The sequence below is a fragment of the Mastigoproctus giganteus genome, chromosome 4 (assembly GCF_048544385.1).
Source record: "Mastigoproctus giganteus isolate SK-2022 chromosome 4, ASM4854438v1, whole genome shotgun sequence".
NCBI lineage: Eukaryota > Metazoa > Arthropoda > Arachnida > Uropygi > Thelyphonidae > Mastigoproctus > Mastigoproctus giganteus.
Genome location: NC_143578.1, coordinates 118,747,651 through 118,763,499, shown reverse-complemented (window position 1 = coordinate 118,763,499; position 15,849 = coordinate 118,747,651). Strand labels below are relative to the sequence as shown.

Below are 15,849 nucleotides of genomic sequence, written 5' to 3'. Positions count from 1 at the left end.
ATATTTTTATCAAAAAAAATTAGTTGAAAATGTATACTCCACGTGAATCTTGATGACCAATGAGTCAGTGTTATTAAAAACAACATAATGCACGTCGATGGTGAATTTTCAATTGGACATATCTCAAAATTTAAGTAAATTTAGATACAGATGTCACCGTGTACAGAATCCCTACTTACAATAACCCTGAAAATTTTATAATGCTTACTTTATTGATAATATGGGTTTTCTCCATATTATCAATAAAGAAACTATGGTGGGGCGAGAAGGGCCCCCATTCCCAGCATTTTAATGGCACAATCGATCGGTTATGTATTTTAAAATTGCTTCATTTTTGATATAATTACAGTCAGACCTCTGTTTAACGAACTTCTTTATAGCAAATTTTTTTGATTCCCCTTGGTAATTAAATTTAAATAGTTTCCGTTGAACGAAGAAAATTTCCATGTAATGAACGGATTATGAGAGACAACTGTGTATGCATTGTTCTCACCTCTGGCCTTTAGGTAATTAGAAAGTGAAAATTAAGGGTGAAAGGGATTACCATTTCACAAGGTTAGTGGTGTCCGTAAAACCTATGCAGTCATATACCGAGAAGTCACGCTAGTCAATATGCTTTCCACAGACAGTCAGAGGATTAAGAAGATTCTCGATACAGATTATAGCCTCTGGTCAACCTGTGTTGTGGTTCCCCCTTACTCCTACAAACGGGCATATGTTTTTCGGAAAAGTGAGTGATCCTTGCTTTCCAGTAAATTTCTCCTCTATGTTTAAATGGTCACAGTAGCTGAATATCCGTGTGATTCCGACATTTTGCACTGTATTCAAGGAACTAGTGAGAGTAGCAATGTGTGTGTGGGGGGGGGGGTTTGAGGCAACTAAGATATTATATAAACTTTACGAAGATGAAATGTACGAAATATTTTGAAGCTTTGTTGAGCCTTTTGACTGTGTAGAAAATGTTCTAAAATATAATGGCACACAGGCAATAATTAAAAAAAAAAAAAAAAAAAAAAACTGTATCACCAATCTCCAAAAAACTAGTGCGAATTAAGGATGATTGCTAAAGAACTTGATGTGGAATGAGCAGCTTGTAGCTTGTGGATGGCAATTGTGGGTTTGAGGAATTATTCCCCTTTGTGCAAACATTTTGAATCAGAAGTTAAATAATCCAAGATTATTAAATCGACTTTTTAATCTGGAATTTAACCATTTAGCACTAATGATCGACATCCTGCAGGAGCTCTCTTACCTTTCAGAAGCTTTACAGAATTACAATGGTAATAGCATATAAATTAATTATTCAATGCTATTGATAGTTTAATTAATTAAACTATCAATGCTATTGCTAATTTGAAAAATTCTGAAGGAAATTATGAAACTAAAATTGAGAGCACGTTGAAGTAGAAAGAATTTGAATGAATCAAAATCGAAAGTAAAAAAAATTACCTCGTGACAAGTTATTAAATGTATTGTTTTATCCTTAAAGGATAAGTTATTAATGCAACAGGGTGATTTTAAATTAAATAAAGAAAATAACGATACCATTGAAAGAAATTTTAAACATATGCTACCCAAAATCGTGGAATGTGAAAAAACCAAATAAGAAATTTAATTTTTCTAATAAAATATGAAATAAAAATTAATGATTTTAGAGATTTTGTTGAAGACAGTTTTATCTTTAAAATCGAGTGAAATTTCCTTTTCAATTAAGAAAGCCAGAAATATCTTTGAAACCATTGCAATTAGCAGTGCTGAAGCTGAGCGAACTTTCAGCGTAATGAATAATATTGAGTGAATGAATAAATAAATAATGTTGACAATTAAACACGTTGCAGATTATGATGACCATACATCTAAATGGAAAATCATTGCTTCAATTTGATCTGGATCATTACGTCAAATCATTCCTCTGTAATCATCGCTCAGCTATTAAGCAAATCAGAAGATCGACAACAAATATTAATAAAGAAGTAAATTGGCAATTTTTAGAATAAATTTTTCTTGAATATTTGTGAAATAATTATTTTCCATGTAATCTGTGATTTGTTTTGTGTACTTTTTCTAGAAAGTTTGGTTTTTATGTAATATTTGTTTTAATATTGTGGAATGCTTTGTGATAGTTTTTATGTTATTTGTGATATGGGAAATATGTCATGTTATTTTTTATTCGCAATATTAAAATTTTATCATGAAAAAAATGTATCCATTATATTTCCCTAGTTCTTAAAAAAAAAAAAAGACGAATAAAAAAGTTGAGCGTGTGCCGTGCACGCACAGTAGATAGTTTATGCGAAACATCCTTTGCGTTTCTTTTAGGTATTTTGAATTGTATATATCGATTACGAAATAAAAGAGCTTTTTTATTGTAAAAATTTTATTGATCATTCACAAATTTTCATAATTCCTGGAAGACAATATACAATGGATTTTTGATAACTAAAGTAAGAGATGTATACTTGCGAGTGCAACGTATCTAAATATCTCTGTAAAATAACACCCATTGATGTACCGATCTTGAAGTTGAAGCAACATACGCAGCTGTTAGGGGCACCTAACAATGGAATGTAATGAAAATGCGAGACAAAAAAAGACATTGTTGACAAATATTTGTATTGTTGCCATCATATTTACTGCAGTAGTAACTTCAGGAAGCATGATTGTGACGTCATGCTATTCAAAAATTCTAAAAAGTTAGAAGTCCAGACACTGTCGTATCCAGTTATCATCTTAAGGCAAGGTATGATGACCAGTTTTTAAGTTTTGTTTTTTTTTAAAGATAGACCTAGGAACGTTTTACATATTCACTTATATGTATGGTTAAGGGGGTAATAAGTCGCATCTGACGACCCACCCTAAATCTGCCCCTGATTCGAGATATCATACCAGTCACGAAAAATGCAACATGCAATAACCACACTACTAGTAGTGCGAGTGTGGGAAGTGCCTCTAGTGGAAGCCGCGGAAGACGTCACTTCCGTGACCGATCAAATTTACTTGGTAGAAAGTCGGAAAAACTGCGAGCCCATTGTTAAAATATTGACAGCTCACCACTGATTATAACAGCCATAATGAATCATTGTTTAAAGACTGTAAACAAAGAAAAACGATACTGAGAAGCAACAAAAATCTTCCACACAAATCAACTCAAGATGATGACCAAGAAATTAGTAAAATGCATTCAAGTGATCAAAATTCTCAAATAGTGCATAAAAATGTTAAAGAATAGTATTAAGATGAATATTAAGAAAAGTAAATATAATGAAGATTATACTAAATTAAGTTTTTCATTTCTTGGAGGTTGAGCATCCATGACCACAATGTGTCCCTTTATTGAGCTGTGCTCACAAATGGCAGCTTGAAACCTTTTCTTTTGTCTCAACATTTACAATCAAAACATGAAAACTATGTTGATAAGCCTATTGATTTTTTTTAAACAGAAATCGCAAGAATTAAAAACACATATTGATTCATATATGTCTCTCAATAATCAGAAAAGCAACTGAAGCTTCATATTTAGTAAGTTGCCAAATTGCAAAGGCTGGGAAAGCTCATACTATTGTGGAAGAACTGATTTTGCCATATGCAAAAGCAATTGTCAAATTATATTTTGAAAAGATTCAGTTAAGAAGTTGGAGATATGCCCTTTTCTAATAAAATAGCATCTTGCCAAATACATGAATGATGGTAATGTGGAGGAAAATATACTATTTTGTCATCCTTTAATAGAACATACAGCAATGATGCAAATTTGGAGGAACTGTTTACTTATTTGAAACAGATAAATCTCTATAATAGCCTATGATCACAATAACATGAGAAATTTGTGATAAGCAAATATCAAACAGGCACAATATGGCCCAAGAGGCCCTTGTGCCAGAAAACCCAAATACAACAACAACAATAGAACATACAACTGGTGAAGATATTTTTAACCTAATTAATTTGCATTTTGAAGAAAAATGCAAATTAGCATTTAGCATTAGCATTAATAAAGGCATACAATGCAAGAAAGCAAGCTTATGTAGCATCAGCCAAAAAATAAATAAACAACCACTCCTACTTCACCCCTCCATTCCTTCCAAATACCTGTCCAACTGAGCCTTAAATTTATTTAGGCTATCAACTTCCACAACAAAGGATGGAAGTCTGTTCCACCAACCAACTACCCACTGGCTAAATGCAAACTTCTGCACATCTCTTTCCTACATCTGTCTTTCTTCAATTTGAATTTATGCCCTCTCAGATGATTAATCTGAGCAAGAGGAAGAATCCCATCAGCATTCAGCATGCTCAAACCATTCAAGGCTTTATACACCTCTATCAGATCACCTCGCTGGTGCCTAGTCTCCAGACACTGTAATTTTCAAAATTTAAGCCTTTCTTCGTAAGAGCAACCCTTTGTTCCATTCACTAATCTTGTTGCCCTTCTCTGTACTCGTTCCAACAGCTCTACATCCTTCTTAAAATGAGGCCTCCAGACCTGTATACAGTACTTAAGGTGTGGCCTGACCATTGCCTTATACAAGGGGATAATCACTTCCTTATCCCTCTAGAAAAATTCCTGTATATCATTGACAGGACACTATGAGCTACTCTTGCAGACATGTTTGAGTTGATGAATCTAAAAGTTGATGCGACCTCAGAGTCAACAAGGAGAGATTAGGGGCTCCTTCCACGTAAAGTTCAGAGTCAGTATTTCCAGTTATTGGAATGATATTTGACTCAAGTGAACTTGAGTAGAACATTTCAACTTTGCTAGCAGAAGAGGAGGATGGTGCCTCAGGTTCCATGCTGTTTTCAGTTGCAACAGTTATAGGGCTTTTCTGAGAATTTCTGAGTTGTCGTCTGTCACAACAGAATGATTTCTGATGACTTTTAATTTTTTCAGGTCAGATTAGGTACAGTCATTGCATATTAACTACTTACACTCAATACATTGGATAATGGGATCAGAGCTGGTCCCACAGATGGTGCAGATGCTAGAATTTTTACAGAAGGTAGTATTTGTCATATTAAATTCAGATACTGTAAGGTTACTAAACAATATCAATATCACTACCAGTTGTGGTTTTGTAAACAATTGGCAGAGTGACCAGTAGTTGCCTTTATTATCCCAACAAGCACAGTGAAATCCACAGATAGCAGGGGTGTAAGTAGGGAGTGGAGAGCAGACGGCTAAGTAAGACTAATGCCAGCTAAAGGTCAAGTGTCTGTTGGACACGTGTATAAGTTTAACTACAAGGTAATGGCTGAATGCGTGTGTATAAAGAAGCAGAATGAGCATGCAGAAATTCATTTAATACTTATCTGTTGCCTGCTCTAATAATAAAGCACTTGCATCTGGCAATTCAAGGGCCTATCTTTATGTGGTAGTACTAATAGAAACTTAATACTGTAATTAAAAACACACATCACAAAAAGTTTACTGAGCACACCATACAAATAGCTGGACACAATTGTACCCCTAGCGGATGGAGAGGTGAATGGGAAGTGGTTTTCTAATAAATTATGTGATTTTCTAATAAAACAAATAAATTGGACCTTTTGTTGTTGGATTTGCACAGACTCCGCAAAATCGATAACAGTAAAATTTACATGTAGGCTTATTTACTCGCATAAAAAATATTACTGCAAATATATTATGGACACATTATAGCATAGATAGGCAAGCTTTGCATCGAGATGAATGCCACAACTGAAAAGTGCACTAGATGATGCACTGTCATTGTCATTTGGTTTTTAGGAGCATTAGCAACTAAGGCCATATTGCTCCGGGGATATGCGGTGGTCATTTCCTGACCTTTCCGCATCCTCTGTATTTGGTGGTGATGGGCTCGAACTCCAGTGTAATCAAGAAGCATGTGCTCGCACCTGGCTATGGAGGCGCCTCTAGATGATGCATTCACATGTGACTAACTCACTAATGTGAGTGTGGAACTCTCATCGAATATTCAACACCTGTACTTATATCCTTGAGAGCATAGCATCATCATCGGTATAGTTATTAGTCCAATGCATATTCTAAAAGTTCGACTTTTGGAATAAAAGTTGATATACACTTATGCAAGAAGTAATATCAGTACATTAATAAATCAAATAAAAACAAATTTCTTTAAAATGGACTTACAGGCATAAGGAGGGAGGTATTATCACTCTCTGTGTCATCTTGAAGTAACAGTTCCTGAAAAGAAAAGGGGAGACCAAAAAAGCAAATCTGTAAGAGGATTTTATATTTAAATAGATAGATAGAATCAAAAATTAAGTTTGTGTTAAGTACATATTTTACAATCTACATATCTTGTTTGATACTTAACCGAGGTTACAATATTATGTTATTAATGAAATGTGTAGTAGTGGATTTGCCAAGTGTTTGAACTGGTGCTCATCAGTGGCCCCAAAAACTGCATTAAAAAAAATTAAAAATATGATTTACTGTGAAAAATTTCAAAAATATTTTGCATATATAATATCTACACTTTATAAAACAAATACAATCAAAGCTCTTTATTGTTACATATCTGTATGTAGTTCAGAAATGGCAGATGGAATTTAAGATTAACAAGTTCAAGGTACTGCGCATATGAGAAGAAGTAATCCCAGATTAATTTCCCAACTTTTTGGTACTACAGCAGACTCTCGATTTACCGGGACAGTTCAGGACTCCAAATAAAAAAAAAATCAACCAGAAATCATAAAATTCAAGTAATAACTAGAATAGGCATAAGCAGATGTTTTGCAAGTGGTAAATAAGCGACAAGAAGCGGCGTTATAAATAGTCAGTGGGAGATTAGTGTACCTATTATCTTGCAACTCCCACTGTCTTCACACCCGCCACTCAAATAAGAAAAAAAAGTGAACAAATGTTTAGTTTGTTTTAGTGCGTCGTCTATTGTTGTGTTCCGTTGCACCGCAAAAAGACAAATTCTGTTTCGTTATTTACGTCAGGGATGTCGGAATTTTTTTTATAGTAAATATTATTATTTTATTTTTTTTTTGTTTAGAAATCATGAAAATGATGGGTGAACGCAAAAGAGTTGCATTTTCAGTTAAACAAAAACTTGAAATTATTCATAAGTTTGAAAACGGTACATCTGTTAAATCTTTAATGAACCATTATAATGTTGGTTGACCAAACCATACGTGACATCGTAAAAAATAAAGGGAAGCTATTAGATTTAATATCGACATCGTATTGGGCATGCAAGTAGTACATAGTAAGTTTTTTCGTTTTTTTATCTAATCGCCATATTTTTTACGTAGGTTGCTGAACATTTTTTGTTACAGTCAGTCCCCGACTTAAGCAACTTCGGACCTACGTATATTTTTTTTTAATAATTTTTTTAAATTTTTTATTATTGTAAAATTTAAAACAAAAAAAATAATAATAAGTAATCAATAACGATGATCACGGCATGCACAAATTGCACAAGTGAGATACGGAGTAACAAGCAAAAAAATAGGAAAGAAGAGAAGATTCTTACAATTTATTTATGGTTTTTTTATATGACTGAAGATTTCAGTGAAGCGGACAAACACTTCACCATAATAATGTAAAAACCAACAGAATTCCATCTATCGGTATCATCGCAAATGCAATAAGATCGAGTTTACTACCCATTTATAATAGACTGCGCTAACAGAAAAGCTCAATAAAATGGAAAGTGTAAATTGTCTTTATTGTTTTTTGTTGACCTCCAAAAATGTGCTTTAGTAAAATGTGCACTCACGTGTGGTGATAATAGCGAGTTTTTGCCTTAACCCTGTGAAGTTGTCCTGGAACGGATCTCTTATGTATGTCGGGGACTTCTGTATTTTTGGATTAACCGTGAAAATCGAGAGTCTACTGTATACTCAGAATACTATAAAATGAAAGACCTGGAGGTAATTATGCAGTCAGATATGACTGCATAATTATCTCCAAGGCAGTGCAGGTTTTCTCAATGGTATACAGGAATTTTTCTAGCAGGGATAAGGTGATTATCCCATTGCACAAGGCAATGGTTAAGCTGCATCTTGAGTACTTCATACAGGTCTAGAGGCCTCATTTTAGGAAGAACGTAAATCTTCTGGAATAGGCACAGAGAAGGGCAACAAGATTGGTGAGAGGAACAAAAGGGTGCTCTTACCAAGAAAGACTTCAGTTCTGCAAATTGCAGTATGTTTTGAGGTGTTTAAGGTTTTGAATAGATTGAGCAAATTCCATGCTGATGGAATTCTTCCTCTTTTTTCAGACTACACACACGAGGGGACATAAATTCAAACTGAGGAAAGATGGTGTCTTGATAGATGAGCAGAAATTTGCCATCAGCCAGCTGGAGAGCGATTGTTGGAACCAAATTCCATCTGTTGTTGTGGAAGTGGGTAATTTGAATAAATTCAAGAAAGAACTATACAAATTACTGCAGGAGAATAACAGGTGATATCGGAAGGGGTTTTTTTTTTTTTTTTTGGCTGGTGCTTTATAAGCTTGCTTTTTTTGAATCATATGCCATTATAATACTACTAATAATCTAGAAAACTGCATATGTTAAATGATTGTAATTATGAAGATGTAAGGAGAAACCAGTTTTCCACTCTCTTAGATGTAATGGGCTTTCTATGATGACATGCCTTATTGTGAGCGGGCATAAACAGTTACTAAATTATAGGGCTTCATCATTCATGAATAGGCAACTGTGAGTGAGGTATGCACGACCAATGCACAATCAGGCTAGTATGGTTTCTTTCTTACTCAATTTTGATGGCCTATATAGCTCTTGATTTCAAAACGTTTATTATCTGTTTGTTCATCCAACATGCATATCCACTTTTCTTTATAGGTCCACTGTAAAATGAATCAATGGTGAATATATTAGTTGAGGTTGCATTTGAATTTGAAATCCCAGGAAACAAACAGGCAGCGATGTCCTGCCTGTTTGTTACCTGGGATTCAACAAAAAATTATGAGCTTATCACATGCAAGAAGTTCTACTAACCATGCCCATATTTTTTTCTGTTCGAGAGATTCTAAAAAGGTTCGATGAAGAAGCGAAAAATATAATCATGCTATGCTGTGGTAGAACAATGATTCAACATTTAAGAGGATGCATGTTTTCTGATTATAATGAGAGCTCAAAAATGCCATATGATCAGGCATTTTGGAACTATTCTGTGCCATGGCTTAAAGTAAATCTATAAATATAATCTTGAATTCTTTGTTCCCACAGGATGAGTAGGACGGAGATAATTATTGTCAGAAACAAGTAAGAAAGATGAATGAGTACATAGGCAACAATGAAAATATTGTGTTTGGTCTGGCACAGCTAAAAGAAGCAATAAAATTGATAAAGAATGGGAAATCTCAGGGAATAGACTTAATTGAGGCAGAAGTTTTGAATCATTATGCTGAAAAACGGCTGGAAGTATATTAAGACCTAAATAATACATGTATACAAGAGGGAACATTCCCAAGGAAGTAAAAAGACACTTGTGTAAAGATATTAATTAAATGTCCAGACTGAGACATTGCTGAACCAATCAACCACCCACTGGCTAAAAGCAAATTTCCACACATTTATTCTACAACTGTCTTTCTTCAAATTGAATTTGTGTAATCTCAGCAAGAGAAAGAATCCCATCGACAATGTCCTTTGTCAAACCATTAAAGCTTTAAACATCTCGATCAGATCACATCACATCACAGGAACCTAATCTCTAACCATTGCAATTTGCAGAACTTAGCATTTCTTGGTAAGAGAAACCTTTTGTTCTCCTTGCCAATCTCATTACCCTTTTCTGTAGTTATTTCAGCAGATCTATATCCTTCCTAAAATGAGGCCTATAGACGTGTATACAGTACTCAAAAAAAGCTTAACCATGGCCTTATATAAAGGGATAAACATCTCCTTATCCTTGCCAGAAAATTCCTGTATGTCACTGACAAGACCCCATGAGCTGCTCTGGCAAGCTGTCTGCACTGCTCAGAAAACTTTATATCTGCCTACACAATTACCCCTGGGTCTTTTACATTCTCCACTACCTTGAGTGTAACACCACTCAGTTGGTATATTTCTCTGGGATTACTGCTACCCAAATGTGGTACAGTCAGTCCTCATATAGCACGATAGTTGTGTTCCTAGAAACCCTCGTGCAATGCAAAATCGTGCAATAAGAACAACAGGCCCTATGGGGAAAATAGGGTTAGGTGCCGACCACCCAAGATTGAACACACATTTGTAACCAAAATATTACCAAACACAATAAATAATCATAATAAAATACTTACGTATTTTATTACGTAATAAAATATTGCTAATGCTTTTGCTTCTATCATAAGCAAACTTGTTTTTTGTTTGATTTTCTATCCAAACAGATGACAGCCGTTCCATCTCTTCCAATTCTTGTGTCTTAATCTAATGGATTTTAATTACACTTTGAGTTGTTCCTGCTATGAAAGTTGTTTTTATTTTCTCTGCATTCTTTGTAATTCTCGGCACTGCCTCATTTAGGTCTGTAGCACGTGCAATATCACGTGGTCTTTCATTTCGCTCAAAGCATTTCACAATTTCATATTTTTTGCTCTATCGACAGAGGCGGACTGGTCATAAGCCTTACCGGGGAAACCCCGGTTGGCCGGAGGCCGGTGTAATTTTGGCCATAAACACTAGTATGAGGCCACTATAAATTTTCCTGGGTAAGAATTTTTGACCCAGTCCGCCTCTGTTTATCGATATTGCTTTTCTTTTTCTCTCTGAATCTCTAGTGTCTTCACCAGGATGCTTCCTTTTCACACCTTATAGGGATTTTACTCAATTTTAGGGAATAAAGCACAATTACAAAACAAGGAGGCACGCTTGATACACATAAACAAAGCTGCGTGCGTGTAGCAACTGAATAAACAGCACCGTAAAGGCAGAGATACACTATTAACACCTCACATTTTACTAAAGCACATCTCTAGGGGTTACTACCATAAAACAATAAAAACAATTTCCAGTTGCGTTTCTGCTAGTGGAATCTGTTATAAACTGGTAGTAAACTCGATCTAATTGCATTTGCGATTATACCGATAGTTGGAATTGTGTGGGTTTTTACATTATTATGGTGAAATGTGTTTCCCCTTCACTGATATAAGAAACATAAATACATTTTCAGAATCTTCTCTTCATTCCTATCGTGTTGCGTTCAGTTGGGGTGATTCTGCGTTCGACTGCCATTTCTTGTAAACACAAAGGCAAATCGTGCATAAGCGAATTCGGTTCGTGTTATACAAGATATCATTCCCCTATTTATAAATCGTGTATGATCGAATTCGTGTAATGTAAACACGTGTTATACGAGAACTGACTGTACTTTCATTTGTCAACGTTAAATTTCTGTTGCCACCTCTCAGCCCATCTGCCAAACTTTTCTATATCTTATTGCAGTAGCACACTGTCATTACTATGATTAACAACCCTGCTAACCTTTCTATCATCTGCAAACTTGGACATCATGCCTGATATACCTTCATGAATATCATTAATAAATACAGAAAACAGCAATGGGCCCAACACTGAACCTAGGGAGGAATCCATTAATAATATTAATCGTGAAGAGCAGTAGCCATTGATTACCACTCTGTCTTCTCCCACTCAACCATCCCTTTATCTATAGCAGCAAACATTCCCTTAATTCTATGCTGCTACAAATCTTATGGAAATCTTCAATTTGCTACAGTATCAAAAGCTTTCCTGAAATCCAAGTATAGGATATAAAGAAATTTTTTTTTGCATCTAGTTCATTTGTGACTACATACACTGGTGTGCAAAACTTAAGGACCAATACTATTTATAAAGGTTACAACCACAAAATCAAATGAAATAGCCTGTGGCAATTTGCATAACTGTGGCTGTTCAGTAGAAAGCTGGTGCACATGCAAAAATTTGCAATGTGATGAGAGAGCTCACATAAACAGATAAAAGTAGCAGTTCAGCAGTTATGTGCAAATAACCGAATGGTGAGCACCATTGTTACAGATGTTCGATTGATTTCATACAGTGCTACAGACAACGAAATGGCCAGTAGACAACATCTGAATGACTTTACTCGGGGTCAAATAACTGGGAAGCTCAAGGAAGGTCGAAGTGCGAGGAGTTGTGGCTGCAGAGTTCGGTATAGCCCACAGCATCTTCTGACATGCGTGATCGGCCTTCGGAATGACAGGTACAGCTGTTCAAAGGACCAGTGGTGGTCATCCACAAAAAACAATGCTCAATGATGACCGCTATATACTCCTACAAGCCGAAAGTAACTGACACCAGACAGCAGGAATCCATTGCAAACCAGCTGCACAGGACTCAGGATATTGCGGATTACTGTGGCCAGGCGACTACACAAAGGTGGACTGTTTGCCCGAAGGCCAGTACACTGTGTCCCTTTAACACCTGCCCATCGGAGACACCGTTTACAATAGTGCATCAAACACAAGGACTGGACAGTAGCGCAATGGGCTAAGATACTCTTTACTGATGTGAGTAGATTCAGTCTCAGCAGCGATTCTGGACGGCAGCTAATCTGGTGAGAGGTTGGCACATGGTATCAACTCCACAAACATCACTGAAAGGGATTGATATGGCAGTCGAGGTGTTCTCGTCTGGGGAGGCATTATCTTGGGTGGACGTACACAACACCAGATACTGGAAGGTGGTACTGTAACTGATGCATGCAACAGACTCACATGGGTAATACTTCCCCATATGCATCTGTTGTGAGGTGCCATTGGCTCCATGTTAATGGATGATAATGCCACCCCCATCGCACTGCAGCTGTTTATATGCTTTTGGAAAGTGAGGAAATTGTTTGTATGGATTGGCCTGCCCATTCCACTGATCTAAATCCCATCGAACACATATGGGACGCTCTGGGGAGACGCCTAGTGGCAAGTCCATACCCACCAGAAAATGTTCACCAGCTGAAGATGCCGCTGACAGAGGAATAGATCATGTTACTGCAAGAACTTATCAACAACATTGTTCTAAGTATGAACAGGTGGTGCAAAGCCTGCATCAACATTAGGGGTGGCCATATCTCCTACTGAGGACCACCTCTTCCCTTTGTTCCATCTTTGGCAGTGATGCATCTGTATCATGGCAGCCAGTGCTATGTTCCCATTTTTGAATAAAGCCCCTCTGTACCATTTTGTTTCTGTTGTTGTGTCGGTGTTGTTTCCTTCATCATTTCTATACCTGACAAGGTTCCTTTGGTATGCTTTTCCCATATCCAGGCTACTCCTATGAGAAGCTACATGTGAAAACCTGACTGGTGCTTAAGTTTTGCACACCAGTGTAGTATCCAATAAAATTGGTCAGACAATACTTCCTCTTAACAAACCCATGCTGTGTCTGACGATCCTGCAATGCTTATCTAACCAGAGACACCATTATTTTCTCCAGAACAGAAGTTCAACTAACAGGTCTGTAATTACTTGTGTCACTGTTTGATCCCTTTTGTAAACTGGGGATACATTTGCACATCTCCAGACCATGGGAACCTCACATGAAACCAAGGATGCTCTCATAATTATGGATAAGGGTTTTCTAACTTCCTTTGCTGCCTGCTTTAATATAGCTGGATAGATCTCATCCACCACCCCAAGTGCCTTTCTTACGTTTAACTTCAACAATTTCTCCTCCACTTTGCTCTCAGTCATTATAATATCGTTTAGCTCAATGTTAGGGTACGACAAACTTCTAGCCTCCACTTCCCTACAGAATTCCTCCTGTGTCAATGTAGATGCAAAATACTCATTCAGTTTGTCAGCTATATGAGGAGGATCATCAACAGTTGAACACTCAATATCAAGTGGACCAATCTGATTCATCCCCTTCCTTCTTCAGTTTACATCAGGAAAGAAATCTTTGCTCTTTTCCTCGCATGCTTTGCCAAAGATTTCTTGTAATCTGCCTTCTCTTGCCCCACATCCTTTGTGACTTAATTTCAGACTTACTTATATCCAACATAGGCTTCTATGTCATCTGATAATTTATATGCATCCCATGCATTTTTCTTCCCTGCCATGAGTCTCATTAGTTTATCTGATATCCATTTAGGCCTAAACCTTGAACAGTATTTCTTAGTTTGTATGAAAAGTTCAGTAGCTTCCAATTATAATTCCTTGAATTCCTCCCGGTAAAATTAGCATTAATACAGGCACATGATACAAGAAAGCAAGCTTATATAGCATCAGCAAAAAAAAAAACAAAAAAAAAAAAACAACCCTTCCCATTTCATCCATCCATTAATTCCAAATGTTTGTCTAGTCCTAGCCTTGAATTTATCTAAGCTGTCAACTTCTACAATGACAGATGGAAATTAGTTCCCGCAATCAACCACCCACTGGTTAAAAGCAAATTTCCGCACATCTCTTCTACAACTGTCTTTCCTCAATTTCAATTTATGTGCCCTCAGTTGACTAATCTGGGCAAAAGGAAGAATCCCATCAGCATTGAGCTTGCTCAAACCATTCAAGGCCTTATACAACTGCATCAGTTCACCTTGCAGGTGCCTGGTCTCCAGACACTGTAATTTGCAGAACTTAAGTCTTTATTTGTAACAGCAACTCTGTTCCAGTCACCAATCTCATTGCCCTTCTGTGTACTTGTTCCAGCAGCTCTATGTCCTTCCTAAAATGAGGCCTCCAGACCTGTATACAGTACTTAAGGTGTGGCCTGACCATTGCCTTATACAAAAAGATAATCACCTCCTTATCCCTGCTAGAAAAATTCCTGTATATCATTAATAAGACACCATGAGCTACTCTTGCAGACCATCTGCACTTCTCAGGAAACTTCATATCTAACTGCACAAATTACTCCCAGGTCTTTTTCACTCTCTCCCTACCACCATGAGTATAATACTACACAGTTGAGACATAACTCTGGGTTTACTGATACCTATATACAGTACTTTACATCTGTCAATATTAAACTTCGCTTGCCACATCTCAGCTCATCTGTCCAACTTTTCTAGATCCTGTTGCAGTAGTATAGTATCATTAACAGTCCTGCTTACCTTCTTTTAATCTTCAAACTTGGACATTAAGCCTGTTATACCGTCATCTTTACCATTGATAAATTACAGAAAACAACACTGGACCAAACAAGCATTCCTGGGAAACACCACTAATAACATCAGTCCACGAAGAGCAGTGGCCATTGATTACCACTCTGTCTTCTCCCACTCAACCATCCCTTTATAGATAGCAGCAACTTGCCCTTAATGCCATTCTGCTCCAACTTGTACAGTAGTTTTCCATATGCAACAGTATCAAAAGCGTTATTCAAATCCAAGTATATGATATCAAAATTATTTTCTCCATCCAGTTCCCTCGTGACCTCATTTTAGTATCCAATCAAATTGGTCAGACAAGACTTACCTTAACAAACCCGTGCTGCGTCTAAACTATAACTGCAGACTTGTCTACACAATCCTGTAGTGTTTCTTTAACCAGTGCTTCTATTAATTTCCCCGGAACAGAAGTTTAAACTAACAAGTTTGTAAATACTTGTCACCTTTTGATCCTCCTTTGTGAATTGGGTTCACATTTGGACATCTCCAGTTCATGGGGACCTCCCCTTGATTTATGGCTAAGGGTTAGCTTACTTCCTTTACTGCCTCCTTTAATATAACTGGATACATCCCATCCACCCCAGATGCCTTTCTTATGTTTCACTTCAACAATTTCTCCTCCAATTTGCTCTCGGTTATTATAAAATTATTCAGCTCCCTGCCAGTGTTTGATAAACTTCTGGCATTCCCCTCCCTGAATAACTTCTCATGTGTGAATGTAGATGCAAAATACTTGTTCAGTTTGTCAGCTACCTGAGC

General features: G+C 36.6%; 1 protein-coding gene across 3 annotated transcripts in view; it reads right to left on the bottom strand.

Annotated features, from left to right (window-relative positions):
* The window catches only part of LOC150087019 (uncharacterized), a 390,202-nt gene that overhangs the window by 213,890 nt on the left and 160,463 nt on the right, over window positions 1–15,849 (bottom strand). For all 3 annotated transcript variants that reach the window (XM_090371746.1, XM_090371748.1, XM_090371747.1), the window contains exon 6: window positions 6,131–6,184. In XM_090371746.1, the coding sequence (XP_090227872.1) occupies window positions 6,131–6,184 (54 nt within the window). The remainder of the gene's footprint in view (window positions 1–6,130; window positions 6,185–15,849) is intronic.